The sequence below is a fragment of the Amblyraja radiata genome, chromosome 1 (assembly GCF_010909765.2).
Source record: "Amblyraja radiata isolate CabotCenter1 chromosome 1, sAmbRad1.1.pri, whole genome shotgun sequence".
NCBI classification, from domain to species: domain Eukaryota; kingdom Metazoa; phylum Chordata; class Chondrichthyes; order Rajiformes; family Rajidae; genus Amblyraja; species Amblyraja radiata.
Genome location: NC_045956.1, coordinates 167,174,772 through 167,190,464, shown reverse-complemented (window position 1 = coordinate 167,190,464; position 15,693 = coordinate 167,174,772). Strand labels below are relative to the sequence as shown.

Sequence of the window (15,693 nt, the reverse complement as noted above, 5' to 3'; positions counted from 1 at the left end):
GTGTGTGAGTGTGTGTGTGTGTTTGCGCGTATGTGTGTGTGTGCGTGTGTGTGCGTATGTGTGTGTCTGCATGTGTGTGAGTGTGTGTGTGCGTGTGTGTGCGTATGTGTGTGTCTGCATGTGTGTGTGTGCGTGTGTGTGCGTATGTGTGTGTCTGCATGTGTGTGAGTGTGTGTGTGTGTGTGTGCGTATGTGTGTGTCTGCATGTGTGTGTGCGTGTGTGTGCGTATGTGTGTGTCTGCATGTGTGTGAGTGTGTATGCGCGTGTGTGTGTGTGTGTGTGCGTGCGTATGTGTGTCTGCATGTGTGTGTGTGTGCGTGTGTGTGCGTATGTGTGTGTGTGTGCGTATGTGTGTGTCTTCATGTGTGTGAGTGTGTGTGTATGCGCGTATGTGTGTGTGTGTGTGTGTGTGAGTGTGTGTGTGTCTGCATGTGTGTGAGTGTGTGTGTGTGTGTGTGTGCGCGTATGTGTGTGTCTGCATGTGTGTGATTGTGTTTGTATTCTATGGACATTGGCCAGGACTGGTCCTTATGTACTATTTCAGCTGAAAGATCACTGTGCTCCTTTTACCACAGTGAAAAACAAAGGGATCATAGAGCCCATTTATTACAAAGGTGACATAAAGTTAGTGAACAATGACAAGAAGTAATTGAAGTGCTATTGGAATGTTAATAACAGACACAAAGTGCTGGAGTAACTCAGCAAGTGATAGGTGGCCTGGCTTTGTCACGCCCCATCACTCTACCAGCTTTCTCCCTCTTTAATACAATCCGTCTGAAGAAGGGTCCCAACCTAAAACATCACATATCTGTCTCCTCCAAAGAATGCTGTCTTCAGAAGGGTCTCGACCCAAAACGTCACTCATTCCTTCTCTCCAGAGATGCTGCCTGTCCCGCTGAGTTACTCCAGCATTTTGTGTCTATCCTCCAGAGATGCTGCCTGTCCACGGAGTTATTGTACTCCAGCACATTGTATCTTTTTTTTTAAATAAACCAGCATCTGCAGTTCCTTGTGTCCATGGATGTTCATCTTTATCTTGAGGTTTGCATTACTAATGGTTCAGTTGGACAAATGGCTTCATCAGAATCTATTTGGAATATCGTATTTCATTTTGGAAAATGAATATCAGGATAGTTAATACTGGTCCTATCAGAATTCTTTTAAACTATAGCTGCTGGAGACCTGAAATAAATATAGATTAGGCTGGCAATATTCATCATGTCTGTGGAAAGTGAAAAAGAGTTAACATTTCAGGCTAAACACTCTCTATGGGAATGACTGTGCTTCAATATCAAGGGCAGATTGATAAAGTTACTTACATTCTCTTGGAGTTGATGGCTGCGTTTTGGTGGACTTGGAGTTACTGCCAGAGGAATGGTGAGCAAGTGAGGAGAATCTTGAAAATCCTCTTGACGTTTAATGGAGAAATTTAGGTGGGGAGTGGAAACCTGCGAACTTTCTCCCCTCGGAGGTATTTTGGGACATCTGAAAATGTTGGATCAGTAGACCTTTGTTAATGGTGCAGCGGTAGAGTTGCTGCCTTATAGCGCCAGAGATCCGGGATCGACCCTGACCACGGGTGCTGTGCGGAGTTGGTGCGTTCAACCTGTGACCGCGTGGGTTTTCTCCAGGTTTTCTCCAGTTTCCTCCCACATTCCAAAGATGTACAAGTTCGTAGTTTAATTTGCTTCTGTAAGTCATCTCCAGTGTGTAGGATAGAACGAATGCACGGGTGGTAGACTCGGTGGGCCAAATGGCCTGTTTCCATATTCTCTATACTAAACCAAACTTATACAGTCATAGAGCAGTTTCCACCTAAGTCCTCGATGCCAACCAAGATTCCCAATCTATGCTGGTCCCATTTGCCCATCATTTGACCCATATTCCTCTAAACCTTTCCCACCCATGTACCTGTCTAAGTGTCATTTAAATGTTGATAGAGTAACTGCCTACTCTGGCAGCTCATTCCATACACCCACCACCCTCTGAGTGAAAAGGTTGCCCTTCAGGTTTCTATTAAGTCTTGTCCCTCTCTCCTTATATCTATGTCCTCTACAATAGCTCTGGACTCCCCTATGCTGGGTAAAACATTCCGTGCATTCTCTATATCCCTTCCCCTCATGCTTTCACACACCTCTATAAGATCACCCCACAGCCTCCTTCACTCCAAGGAATAGAGACTAAGCTTGCCCAGTCTTTTCTTATGACTCAGGCCCTCTAGTCCTGGTAATATCCTCGTAAATGTTGTGGAAGAAAGACAAGTAAACGGATTTGAGATAGAGATCTGCTATCTGATTTGGAGATCTGTTTGGCCTTCATTTGACAATAGACAATAGACAATAGGTGCAGGAGTAGGCCATTCGGCCCTTCGAGCCAGCACCGCCATTCAATGTGATCATGGCTGATCATCCCCAATCAGTACCCCGTTCCTGCCTTCTCCCCATATCCCCTGACTCCACTATCTTTAAGAGCTCTATCTAGCTCTCTCTTGAAAGTATCCAGAGAACCGGCCTCCACCGCCCTCTGAGGCAGAGAATTCCACAACTCTCTGAGTGAAGAAGTGTTTCCTCGTCTCCGTTCTAAAGGGCTGACCCCTTATTTTTAAACGATGGCCCCTGTTTCTGGACTCCCCCAACATCGGGAGCATGTTTCCTGCCTCTAGCCTGTTCGAACCCTTAATAATCTTATATGTTTCAATAAGATCCCCCTCATCCTTCTAAACCCCAGAGTATACAAGCTCAGCCGCTCCATTCTCTCAGCGTATGACAGTCCCGCCATCCCAGGAATTAACCTTGTAAACCTACGTGGCACTACCTCAATAGCAAGAATGTCCTTCCTCAAATTAGGGGACCAAAACTGCACACAATACTCCAGGTGTGGTCTTACTAGGGCCCTGTACAACTGTAGAAGGACCTGATCTGATTTGTACTGATCACTACCAAATACAGAGCCAAGGACTTCCGAAAATCAGTGTGGCTCCATAACACACCCTCATAAACAATAAAATGGGGGGTACTTCTGGAATAAAAGCATAATTAATGAAGAGCAACAAATCAAATTTTAACATAACTTTCTGCTTTCAAAGAGTTAGAGAAACTAGCTTTTTGGCAAATCAAGGCCATGTCAAGCATCAACTGTCCATTAATACTAATACTAATACTATCTTAATTATTTTTGTATTATCTCCATAATTTCATCAACTCCCCTCACTCACCTACATATGAGGAGCAATTTACAGTTAATTTATATTAATCTACCAACCACATGTCCTTGGAATGTGGGGGGAAACTGCAGCAACCTGAGGAAAGCCGTATGGACATGTTGAGAACGAGTAAACTCCACATAGACAGCACCCAAGGTCAGGGTTGAACCCAGGTCTCACTTACTGTGAGACAGTGGCTGTGCTAGCCGCACCATTTGTGCTGGTCCTAACCAGTCTATGCTTCTACACCCTAGTTTTCTCTTTTCCTCAATGGCTTCATCATCCACCTCACAACCCACAAACAGTCAGAACCTATTCAGAACCTATTACCTAGGGTGGGAATGTTAATGATTAGAGGCCATTCGAGGGCATAGCTTTAAGACGAAAGCTTTGAGATGAAAGACGAAAGGAGACATGTGGAGCAAGGTTTTTAACACAGAGGGTGGTGGATGCCTGGAAGGTGCTGCCAGGAGTGGTGGTGGTGGTAGCTGATGCAATAGTGGTGTTTACAAGGCTTTTAGATAGGCACATGAGTAGGCAGGGAATGGAGGAATATGGATCGTATGCAGACAGAGATTAGTTTAATTTAGCAATATGTGCGGCATAGACAATGTGGAGCTGAGGGTCCTGTACCTGTTCAACATTCTATGTTCTTTGCTGTGGAATCAACTGGGCAGCATGGTGGCGCAGCAGTAGAGTTGCTGCTTTACAGCGCCAGAGAGCCGGGTTCGATCCTGACGACGGGTGCTTGTCTGTACGGAACTTGTACGTTTTTCCTGTAACCGCATGGGTTTTCTCCAGGTGCTCTGGGCAGTCCCACACTCCAAAGGCGTGCGGGTTTATGGGGTAATTGGCTTGGTTTAATTGTAAATTGTCCCCCAGTGTGTGGAGGATAGTGCTAGTATGCAGCGATCACTGGTCGGCGTGGACTCGGTGGGCCGAAGGGCCTGTTTCCATGCTGTACCTCTCAACTAACCCTAAACAAATTGTGCTTGATGCAATGGGACTGAGTAAGAAGAAAAGTTCTTGATGTATTCAATTTTATCATTTAAAAATAAATTGGATAGGTATATGGATGGGAAAGGAATGGAAGGTTATGGTCTGAGTGCAGGTAGATGGGACTAGGGGAAAATAAGTGTTCGGCACGGACCTGAAGGGCCGAGATGGCCTGTTTCCGTGCTGTAATTATTATATGGTTATATGGTATTCAAGAGAGAGTTAGATTTAGCTCTTAGGGCTAATGGAATCAAGGGATATGGGGAGAAAGCAGGAACGGGGTACTGATTTTGGATGACCAGCCATGATCATATTGAATGGTGGTACCGGCTCGAAGGACCGAATGGCCTACTCCTGCTCCTATTTTCTATGCGACTATGTTTCTCTCTTTGATGCTTAGCTCATATCTTTCAATGTTATAAAACCTGATTTGTGCTTCTTCCTCCCACTTTCTTGATTTCCCAAAATAGGGCCAAGGTATAATTTAAAAGGAGTGTGTGAAGCAGGGAACATACACCAGCTCTGTAGAATTGGATACCAGGCCAGAACATCCTCTGTTCACCAGCATCATTCTAAACTTTCTCACTGCCAATGAAATCCAGATATTTCACCATCATCTTTAACATCTCTTAAAAATGCCATTTACTATTAAATATCTAAATATTTTCTCTGCCAAGTGAATTTCATCCAGTAGTTTAATATCCCCTTCAAAGATCTGTGGAACGTTCATTGTTGGTGATTTATGTTCTCTTGAGTTCATTTATTTCTCCTTTCATTCAGTGTATACTATTGACAGGGCAGCACAGTGTTGCAGCAGTTGAGTTGCTGCCTTACAACGCCTGTGACCTGGGTCCAATCCTGTCTACGGGTGCTGTCCGTATGGAGTTTATACATTCTCTCCGTGACCGCGTGGGGTTTCCCCGGGCGCTCCGGTTTCCTCCCACACTCCAAAGACGTATAGGTTTGTAGGTTTATTGGCTTCAGTAAAAATTGTAAATTGTCCCTAGTGTGTAGGATAGCGCTAGTGTACGGGGTGATCGCTGGTCGGTGCGGACACGGTGGAGCGAAGGGCCTGTTTCCGCGCTGTATCTCGAAACTAAAGTAAACTAAACTAAACTAAACTAAACTGGCATAATCCTGTGAGGATTTTTCTCCTCTGAAACGCTGCACTCTGGCCTGCCCCGTGCCTCTCATTGCAATGGAGCGTGGTTTTGTAATGGAAAAGTTGCTGGGGAGCATTTTACAAATGAAGTATTACTCGACTAACTGAGTGAGATGTGAACCTTGGAGTAACGGTTTAATTCACGGATCATGTCACACTCTATTTTTAAACACCAGGATCATTCTGCTGTCCTGTTGTCGGCTGGTGCTCCTGGATTTCTTTCGCTCCTTAGCACGTTAACCAGAAGTATTCCCCGTTTCCTCTTTTATTTCCGTGCAGATTCTCAGGGTTTATTTTGCTTGGCCAGCGTGACCTGTCCCTTGGGCTTTCTGCATGACACATATTTTATTGACCTCTGCATATGGTATAGATCCTTGAGTAAAAAAATGTCTGGATCGGGAATTAGTTCAGTCTTTGTTTGGGAAGAATTTATTGAAACGTCTGCCATTTCCTGATCTTCTGCAATATTTCAGTCCAAGTTGAACTGCAAAGAACATAACTGGTCTTCAACAATGTTTTTACTTGATGTTTAGCTGACTTTAAAAAAAATTCTCTCTTGCAAACCCTCAGAGGGTCTGTGAGCAAGAGAACAGTGACTATAATGTTGTATCTACATCTGATCGCTGCTCCCACAAGCATGGTTCTCCTCTGGATGACCTAGACTGGGGGATTAACCCACGCATTGCAACATTTTTTTGGTCATTAAACTTTCCTGATATTCACTTAGTCAAACATATTTGTGCACAACACATTTCTCAATATATTATCTTTGCCCGCCTCTTCTAAGCTAAATCGCCTTCCTCTTTGGAGCCACAAGTTTTGTTTAGTTTAGTTTCACTCCGCATTAGTACGGGGGCTTTCCTGTTATTCTTTTCTTTGTGTAGGAAGAAACTGCAGATGCTGGTTTATACCCGCAACGGACACAGAATGCTGGAGTAACTCAGCGGGTCAGCCAGCATCTGTGGGGGAAAAGATTAGGTGACATTTCAGTTCGGAAACCCCTTTTCAGATGGAAAGTAGAGGTGGTGGGGGGTAAATAAACTGGAAGCGAGAAAAGGGCCTGCAACAGATAACTTCAGGAAGGGTGGAGCCCACGATGGCCCATTGTTGGCTGGGGAAGGTGTGAAAACAAGAGGGATAACTAGAGGGATAAAGAATTTTGGGATTGGACCACGACAAAAGGACATGTCTACCTGAGTCAAGAAGATGCAGAAAAAGCACTAAAGACTCACAGTGGAAGAATATAGGCAGTAGCAGTCAAGAGGTTGCAAACTGCAGAGAGATGGCTTCATCAGATGATTAAGTCTTTTGGTAGTCTTTAGACTTTAGAAATGCAGTACAGAAACAGGCTCTTTGACACACTGAGTCTGCGCTGACTAGCAATCACCCCGTACACTAGCACTATCCTGAACACTAGGGACAATTTACAATTTACAGCAGCCAACTAGCCTACAAACCTGAAGGTACACAAAAATGCTGGAGAAACTCAGCGGGTGCAGCAGCATCTATGGAGCGAAGGAAATAGGCAATGTTTCGAGCCGAAACCCTTCTAGGGTTTCGGCCCGAAACGTTGCCTATTTCCTTCGCTCCATAGATACTGCTGCACCCGCTGAGTTTCTCCAGCATTTTTGTGTACCTTCGATTTTCCAGCGTCTGCCGTTCCTTCTTAAAAACCTACAAACCTGTACATCTTTGGAATGTGGGAGGAAACCGGAGCACCCGGAGAAAACCCACACAGGTCACGGGGAGAACGTGCAAACTCTGTACAGACAGTCCCCGTGGTCAGGTTCGAACCCGGGCCTCTGTTGCTGTTCGACAGCAACTCTACCGCTGCGCCACCGTGCCGCCCCAAAATCTGATAGAGTTTTGTGAAGAGATCACCATGGAAACCAGCCACGTGGACACAAAGAACTGCACTTGCCGGTTTAACAAAAATAACTCATGAATTTCAAAATTAGCTTGGAGGAAGTTGTCAAAAGATAGTTATGGAGGGTTGTTTTTCTGATCGGAAGCCTGTGACAAGTGGAGTTCCGCAGGGGTCGGTGCTGGGTCCACTGTTGACTGTGCTCTACATTAACAATTTGGAGTTAACATTATTAGTAAATTTGCAGATGAAACTAAAATGGTTGCATCATGGACAGTGAGGAAGGATGTCTAAGTTTACCACAGGATCTCGGTCAGTGGAAAGGTCGGTCGGCAGGCCAAGGAATGGCAAGCAGAATTGAACAAGTGTGAAGCGTTGTACTTGGCATACATTAAACCAGGGCAGGACTTACACAGTAAATGGGTAGCAACCTCGAGAACAGAAATATCTGAGGGTACAAGTGCATTAATCACTGACATTGATGTCAGGTGGACAGTGTGGGTGAAAAAGGTCTTTCGCATGCTTGCTTTCATTGGGAAGAATATTGAGTATAAAAGTTGAGACATCGTGCTTTAGTTGTGCATCCACGCTTGGTGACTCCACGCTTGGAATACTTCAGATGAGGTACAATGAAGAGATGAGAACAAGAATTGTTGAAATAACTATTTTTTTTTGCAAAATGAAGCATAGTAAGAAATGCAGAAATAAGGGATCGGTTGCCTTTGCTGTTACAAAACATTCACTCACAAATTTCTTTTAGCAGACTGTTAGTTAAAACATTTGAGTCAAATTCATTTAAAGTGTGTGTGTGTGGGAAGGAACTGCAAATGCTGGTTTAAACCAAAGGTAGACACAAAAAGCTGAAGTAACTCAGCGGGCCAGGCAGCATCTCTGGAGAAAAGGAATAGGTGACGTTTCAGGTTAAGACCCTTCTTCAGTCTGAAGAAGGGTCTTGACCTGAAATGTCACCTATTCCTTTTCTCCAGAGATGCTGCCTGATGCACTGAGTTACTCCAGCTTTATGTGTCTAATCTAATTCATTCAAAGAGTGTAGGTTGGTTACAGCTAAAGCAAAGACAAAGAGTAGCCCAGTAATTTCATGCAGGCAAAAGGAATAGGAGAATCTGTTGGTAGGTTGAAACAAAACTGTGTAGAGGATAAATATCAAAGTAAACCCATCAGGCCAAATAGTTTATAGAAACAAGGAACTGCAGAGCTGGTTTACAAAAGAAAAAGACACAAAGTGCAGAAGCAACTCGTTGGGTCAGAATGCATCTCACAAATGTCACCTATCCATGTTCTCCAGAAATGCTACCTGATCCGCTGAGTATCTCCGACACTTTGTGTCTTCTTTTGGACCAAATTATTCATTTCTTTGTTGTAATATTTAATATAATTTTAAAGTTTTTTAAAAAATCTGGATATATAAACAACCTAATGGGATGGCTTTCCAAACCGAAGGAGAGCTGGCCACGGTGGCACAACGGTCGAGTTACTGCCTAATAGCGCGGAGACCCGGGCTCGATCCCAACTACGGGTGCAGTCTGTACGGAGTTTGTACGTTCTCCCCGTGGGTTTTCTCCGAGATAGAAACATAGAAACATAGAAATTAGGTGCAGGAGTAGGCCATTCGGCCCTTCGAGCCTGCACCACCATTCAATATGATCATGGCTGATCATCCAACTCAGTCAACTCAGTATCCTGTACCTTTGATCTTTGGTTTCCTCCCACACTCCAAAGACGTACAGGTATGTAGGTTAATTGGCTTGGTATATGTGTAAATTGTCCGTAGTGTGAGGAGGATAGTGTTAACATGTGGGGATTGCTGGTCGGTGCGGACTCAGTGGGCCGAAGGGCCTGTTTCTGCATTGTATCTCTAAACTAAACTAAACTAAGAGAGGCCAAGAACCTCTGAAGAATCTTTCCCTTCAGATGGGGGTCAAAATCTACTGACACACCGTCCCATTCCATGTTGGCAGTGCGCAGCGCGTGTTGTTCATTAGGCGAGCGTATGTTTACTCCACAGGGTTGTAACAGCTTTTCTTTGGTAATTTGTAGTCAGGCCCCGGTTTACGCAGCCCACCAAAATGCGTCGCAGGGTGATAGCCCGTCCCGTGGGCAGCTCAATACGACTCAAGTGTGCCGCCAGTGGCTATCCCCAGCCCGATATCACCTGGCTGAAGGACAACAGGCCTCTCACGCCTCAGGACCTGGGAGACACCAAGAAAAAGAAGTGGACTTTAACCCTGAAAAGCCTAAGGCCGGGAGACAGTGGGAAGTACACGTGCCGTGTCTATAGCAAAGCAGGCGAGATAAACGCGACATACAAGGTTGAAGTAATCCGTAAGTACCGCACTGCCTTTAAGAAGGGATTAAAATAATGGTCTATTTGAAGACAGTTGCAAGCGGGTCTTATGTTTACAATGAGAAACACATGGCCAAATGTGTACTCCGCGCTATGCAAGAGTCAAACCTGCAGCCCACTTCACATCTGGCAGCGATAAGGCCAGGCAGCTGTGTGCAGTTGCTAAATGTGTTTTCATTCGAAACACAGGAGCAGAGATGCAAAACTTGAATCAGGCCTCATCCCTCTTGTCACATGTGGTGGCTTTCATTCTAAAATCTGGATCAGGCGAAAGCAAGGAAATTCCAATTTATTTCTGATGCCCTTCAGTATCAAAAATGGATATTTATTCTTTTATGTTTCAATGTCACGCCGCCCACATTACTCGCATTCTTTTGCTTTTTCTAAAAAAAAATACCCCGTCATTTTCCTGCAGTGTTTCACTACAAAACAGCTGATTTTCAGTCTGATTAAAGGTCGATTCAATTTGTTTTTCCCTGCCTTGAGGCCAGACAGTTCCACCCAGGTGAACACCAGATTCAGGCAGATTGTACAGAGAGACGTTTTGCCCTTGTAAAGTAATGCTTTAGAATTTTGTTCCGCTGACTATATTTCTTTACAGAATACGGATGTCCCTGGCTTAAGTCAACATTTCATGTTCATCCCTAATTGCCTCCTGACCTTAGTGTAATATAGAAACATAGATACATAGAAAATAGGTGCAGAAGTAGGCCATTCGTCCCTTCGAGCCTGCACCGCCATTCAATATGATCATGGATGATCATCCAACTCTACCTGCCTTCTCTCCATACCCCCTGATCCCTTTAGCCACAAGGGCCACATCTAACTCCCTCTTAAATATAGCCAATGAACTGGCCTCAACTACCTTCTGTGGCAGAGAATTCCACAGATTCACCACTCTCTGTGTGAAAAATGTTTTCCTCACCTCGGTCCTAAAAGATTTCCCCCTTATCCTTAAACTGTGACCCCTTGTCCTGGACTTCCCCAACATCGGGAACAATCTTCCTGCATCTAGCATGTCCAATCCCTTAAGAATTTTGTAAGTTTCTATAAGATCCCCCCTCAATCTTCTAAATTCTAGCGAGTACAAGCCGAGTCTATCCAGTCTTTCTTCATATGAAAGTCCTGACATCCCAGGAATCAGTCTGGTGAACCTTCTCTGTACTCCCTCTATGGCAAGGATGTCTTTCCTCAGTCATATGAAGTAATTTCACTTTGTCGATCACTTTGCTCTGGGTCTGTAGTCTCAGACAGGCCGTTCTGAGCAAGGATGCAGGTTCCCTCCACAGCAGGGCATTAGTGAAGGCGATGGCTAGAGGCCCTACAGCAGCCGGGGCCTCGCCAGGATTAGAGCGCGAACCGGTCTTTCAAAAATGACCCCAAAACATGGCGCCATTTGCATGCGGGCTCAGTAGACTATTTCTGTGCACTTGCTAATGGGGAATGTGCTTAGGTATGGGAAAACTGTACTGGACTGTATGTAAGAAAGGAATTTAATTGTGAATTTACACATGGGACAAAAAAAAATACCATTGAATCATTGAACCAAATAGCTTTCACAAACAAAACACCTTTTCAAAAGATTCAAAGACTCAAGGAACTGCAGATACTGGTTTGCAACAACAAAAAGACACAAAGTGCTGGAGTAACTCAGCGGGTCAGGCAGGATCTCTTTAGAATGTGGTTTCAGGTTGGGACCCTTCTTCAGATTACATGCGGCGGGAGGGGGGGGGGGGGTAGGAGGATGCTCAAAGAGAGGAGAGGCAGGACAAAGGGTAATGGTGTCTTTTCAAAAGCATGAACCAAATCTGTTTTAGTTTGGATTTAATTTTGAATTTGGTTTTGCCAGCAACCATGGTGGAATTTAAATTCACATCCCTGAGTAGGCTTTGCCTACTTATCCAGCGCCAGAACCGTTTTACTACTCCAGCACCGAGTCAGTAGTCCACATGGGACGTCATGCATTCGGTTAACTTAGAAACCTTTCACTATGCTTTCATTATTGCTGGGTCTAATTCCTGGAACTCCCTGCATATCGGCATGGTGGGATTAATTTAGTTTAAGTTGAGAGATACAGCATGGAAGCAGGTCCTTCAGCCCATCGAGTCCGTGCTAGGATTCCTCACTGGAACAACACAGGAGACCAGGCAGTTTGTGTGCGGTCAGCTCCGTCAAACAGTGCTGTGATCATGGAAAGCAGGACACTGTAAGCCAGTTAGCCTACTGTACATGTTGTTGGGAAAGTGGTATCAGGAAGGTTAATAGCAGGATATTTAGAAAATCACAAAGGGTTCAGGCAGAGTCAACATGGTGTTATGAAAGAGAATCTGAGAGTTTTGACAATTTGGCCAGTTCTTCTGCAATAAGCAGTTTGAGTTAAGTGTATTGTCACGTGTGCAGATGTACAGTGAAAAGCCTTTGGTGTGTGCTAACCAGTCAATGGAAAGACAATATCTGATTACAATCCACAGTGTACAAACACATGATAAAGGGAATAACCTGAATAACATTTGGTGAGAGATAAAGTCCAGTAAAGTCCTATCAAAGGTAGATAGTAGTTCAGGACAGCTCACTACTTGTTGGTAGGATGGTTCAGTTGCCTGAAAACAGCTGGGAAGAAACTGTCCCTGAATTGGGATGTGTGCTCTTTCATCAACATGTTTCATCAACGGTCAACAAAATAGAGAGAGTACAGAGGAGATTTACTAGAATGTTGCCTGGGTTTCAGCAACTAAGTTACAGAGAAAGGTTGAACAAGTTAGGGCTTTATTCTTTGGAGCGCAGAAGGTTAAGGGGGGACTTGATAGAGGTTTTTTAAATGATGAGAGGGATAGACAGAGTTGACGTGGAAAAGCTTTTCCCACTGAGAGTAGGGAAGATTCAAACAAGGGGACATGACTTGAGAATTAAGGGACTGAAGTTTAGGGGTAACATGAGGGGGAACTTCTTTACTCAGAGAGTGGTAGCTGTGTGGAATGAGCTTCCAGTGAAGGTGGTGGAGGCAGGTTCGTTTTTATCATTTAAAAATAAATTGGATAGTTATATGGATGGGAAAGGAATGGAGGGTTATGGTCTGAGCGCAGGTATATGGGACTAGGGGAGATTATGTGTTCGGCACGGACTAGAGGGGTCGAGATGGCCTGTTTCCGTGCTGTAATTGTTATATGAGTTATTATATGATTATCCTTCTGTACCTCTTGCCTGATGGGAGAGGGGAGAAGAGGGAGTGTCCGGGGTGAGACTTGTCCTTAATTATCTTGGTGGCCTTGCTGAGGCAAAGACGAATGTGTTGGTAGTTTGTGCGGACACCAAAAACCTCCAAAGGCAATATAGACAAAGGCTGCCTGAGGGGTTCAGAAGTTGGCATGTGGAGTATAATGTGGGAAAATGTGAGGATGCCCATTTTGGAAGGAATAATAAAAAACAAATTATTGTTCAAAGAGTGCAAGCCGACAAAATCGAATGGTACAGATGGATCTGAACCCTTTGCATCACATCATTTACAGGTGCAGCAATGAATAAGGAAGACAAATGGAATTTTTGCCTTTACGGCAATATGTGAGTGAAGGAAGTTTTTGGTTGCAGTTTTGGAAGGCAGGAGTGGGCCTAATGTACACAGTTTTGCTCTGCCTATTTAAGCAAAGATGTGCCTGTATTGGCACCGACACAGAGAATGTTCACTTGGTTGATTCCTGGGATAAAGGGGTTGGAGTAGGATGGATGGAGACGGTGAGATCAAGAAACAGTAGGGAGATGTCGGAGATGGGCCTGAAGAAAGGTCTTGACCGAAAACATAACACATTCCTTCTATCCAGTAATGTTGCCTGTTTCGCTGAGTTACTCCAGAATTTTGTGTCTATGAAAGGGTTGGATGTCTATCCAAGATGGAGCCCAACCCAAGCGACTATTAGCGTGCTAGTCACTGAAGCAGATCTACAATCACATATTACAATCGCTCCACACTTTTAAATCTCTACTCCTACAGCAACATTTCTTACGTTATTCCCTTATCATGTATCTGTACACTGCAAATGGCTCGATTGTACTCATGTATTGTCTTTCTGCCGGCTGGTTAGTTTAGTTTAATTCAGAGATACAGCATGGAAACAGGCCCTTCAGCCCGCTGAGTCCATGCCAACCAGTGGTCCCCGTACACTAACACTACCCTTAACACACGAGGGACAATTTACAATGATACCAAACCAATTAACTTACAAACCTATACGACTTTGCGGGTGGGAGGAAGCCGGAGCATCCGGAGAAAACCCACGCTGGTCACGAGAAGGTCATAAGTTCATAAGGTCATAAGGAATAAAAGTAGAATTAGGCTTTTCGGCCCATCATGTCTACTCCATCATTCAATCATGGCTGATCTATCTCTCCCTCCTAACCCCGTTCTTCTGCCTTCTCCCCATAACCTCTGACACCTATACTGAGAGGGGATCGTATTGAAACATATAAGATTGTTATGGGTTTGGACACGCTAGAGGCAGGAAACATGTTCCCGATGTTGGGGGAGTCCAGAACCAGGGGCCACAGTTTAAGAATAAGGGGTAAGCCATTTACAATGGAGACGAGGAAACACTTTTTCTCACAGAGAGTTGTGAGTGTGTGGAATTCTCTGCCTCGGAGTGCGGTGGAGGCCGTTTCTTTGGATACTTTCAAGGGAGAGCTAGATAGGGCTTTTAAAGATAGCAGAGTCTGTGGATATGGGGAGAAGGCAGGAACGGTGCACTGATTGGGGATGATCAGCCATGATCACATTGAATGGCGGTGCTGGCTTGTTGGGCCAAATGGCCTACTCCTGCACCTATTGTCTATTGTCTATTGTCATCCTTCTAAATTCCAGAGTATACAAGCCCAGCTGCTCCATTCTCTCAGCATATGACAATCCCGCCATCCCGGGAATTAACCTTATGAACCTACGCTGCACTCCCTCAATAGCAAGAATGTCCTTCCTCAAATTTGGAGACCAAAGCTGCACACCATACTCCAGGTGTGATCTCACTAGGGCTCTGTACAACTGCAGAAGGACCTCTTTGCTCCTATACTCAACTCCTCTTGTTTTATGAAGGCCAACAGGCCATTCGCTTTCTTCATTGCCCGCTGTACCTGCATGTTTACTTTCATTGACTGATGACCTCATTTAGAAAATAGTCTACAACTTGATTCCTATTACTAAAGTGCATGACTCCACACTTTGTTGCATTATGTACATGAAGGAAGAATGTACAAACTCCGTACAAACAAGCACCCGTAGCCAGGACCGAACCCGGGTCCCTGCCGCAGTTAGGCAGCAACTCTACCACTCTAATTCCTTCCTCTGTCACAGCTGAAATTGGAAAGGCTACTTTATGTGGAGAAAAGTCTTGGTGCTCCCTGCAATTTAACCTGCCCCAGTCTCTGTGACATTCCTTGGGGTGAAAGGTGCCATCAAATCAAACCCACGTGCAGCATGGCTACCCGTTCTCTGGCCCGTTCTCTTTAAGCACGCAACAAAAGCTTTTCACTGTACCTCGCTACACGTGACAATAAACAACACCAAACTCAACTGATCTGAACAGAACTGATGTATAAGGAAAGGCCGAGAAGATAGGGACCATTGGGGATGAGAGGATAGGCAGAGGGTCGTTAATCTGTGGAACTCATTGCCACATAGGGCTGTGGAAGCCAAGTTGGTGCATATCTTTAAGGCAGAGGTAGATAAATTGTTAATTAAAACGGGTGTCAAGGGTTAGTCAGAGAGTCATAGAGTGATACAGTGCGGAAACAGGCCCTCCGGCCCAACTCGCCCACACCGCCAACAATGTCCCAGCTACCCTAGTCCCACTTGCCTGCGCTTGGTCCATATCCCTCCAAACCTGTCCTATCCATGTACCTGTCCAACTGTTTCTTAAACGTTGAGATAGTCCCAGCCTCAACTACCTCCACTGGAAGCTTGTTCCATACACCCACCACCCTTTGTGTGAAAAGGTTATCCCTCGGATTCCTATTAAATCTTTTCCCCTTCACCTTGAACCTATGTCCTCTGGTCCTCGATTCCCCTGCTCTGGGCTAGAGACTCTGTGCATCTACCCGATCTATTCCTCCCATGATTTTGTAC

The 15,693-nt window shown here is 44.8% G+C and overlaps 1 protein-coding gene across 4 annotated transcripts in view; it reads left to right on the top strand.

Annotated features, from left to right (window-relative positions):
* The window catches only part of fgfrl1 (fibroblast growth factor receptor like 1), a 340,863-nt gene that overhangs the window by 297,287 nt on the left and 27,883 nt on the right, over positions 1 to 15,693 (top strand). For 3 of the 4 annotated variants that reach the window (XM_033034805.1, XM_033034814.1, XM_033034822.1), the window contains exon 5: positions 9,284 to 9,568. The exons of the other annotated variant lie outside the window; for it this stretch is intronic. In XM_033034805.1, coding sequence (XP_032890696.1) covers positions 9,284 to 9,568 — 285 coding nt within the window. The remainder of the gene's footprint in view (positions 1 to 9,283; positions 9,569 to 15,693) is intronic. 4 annotated transcript variants of the gene reach the window in all.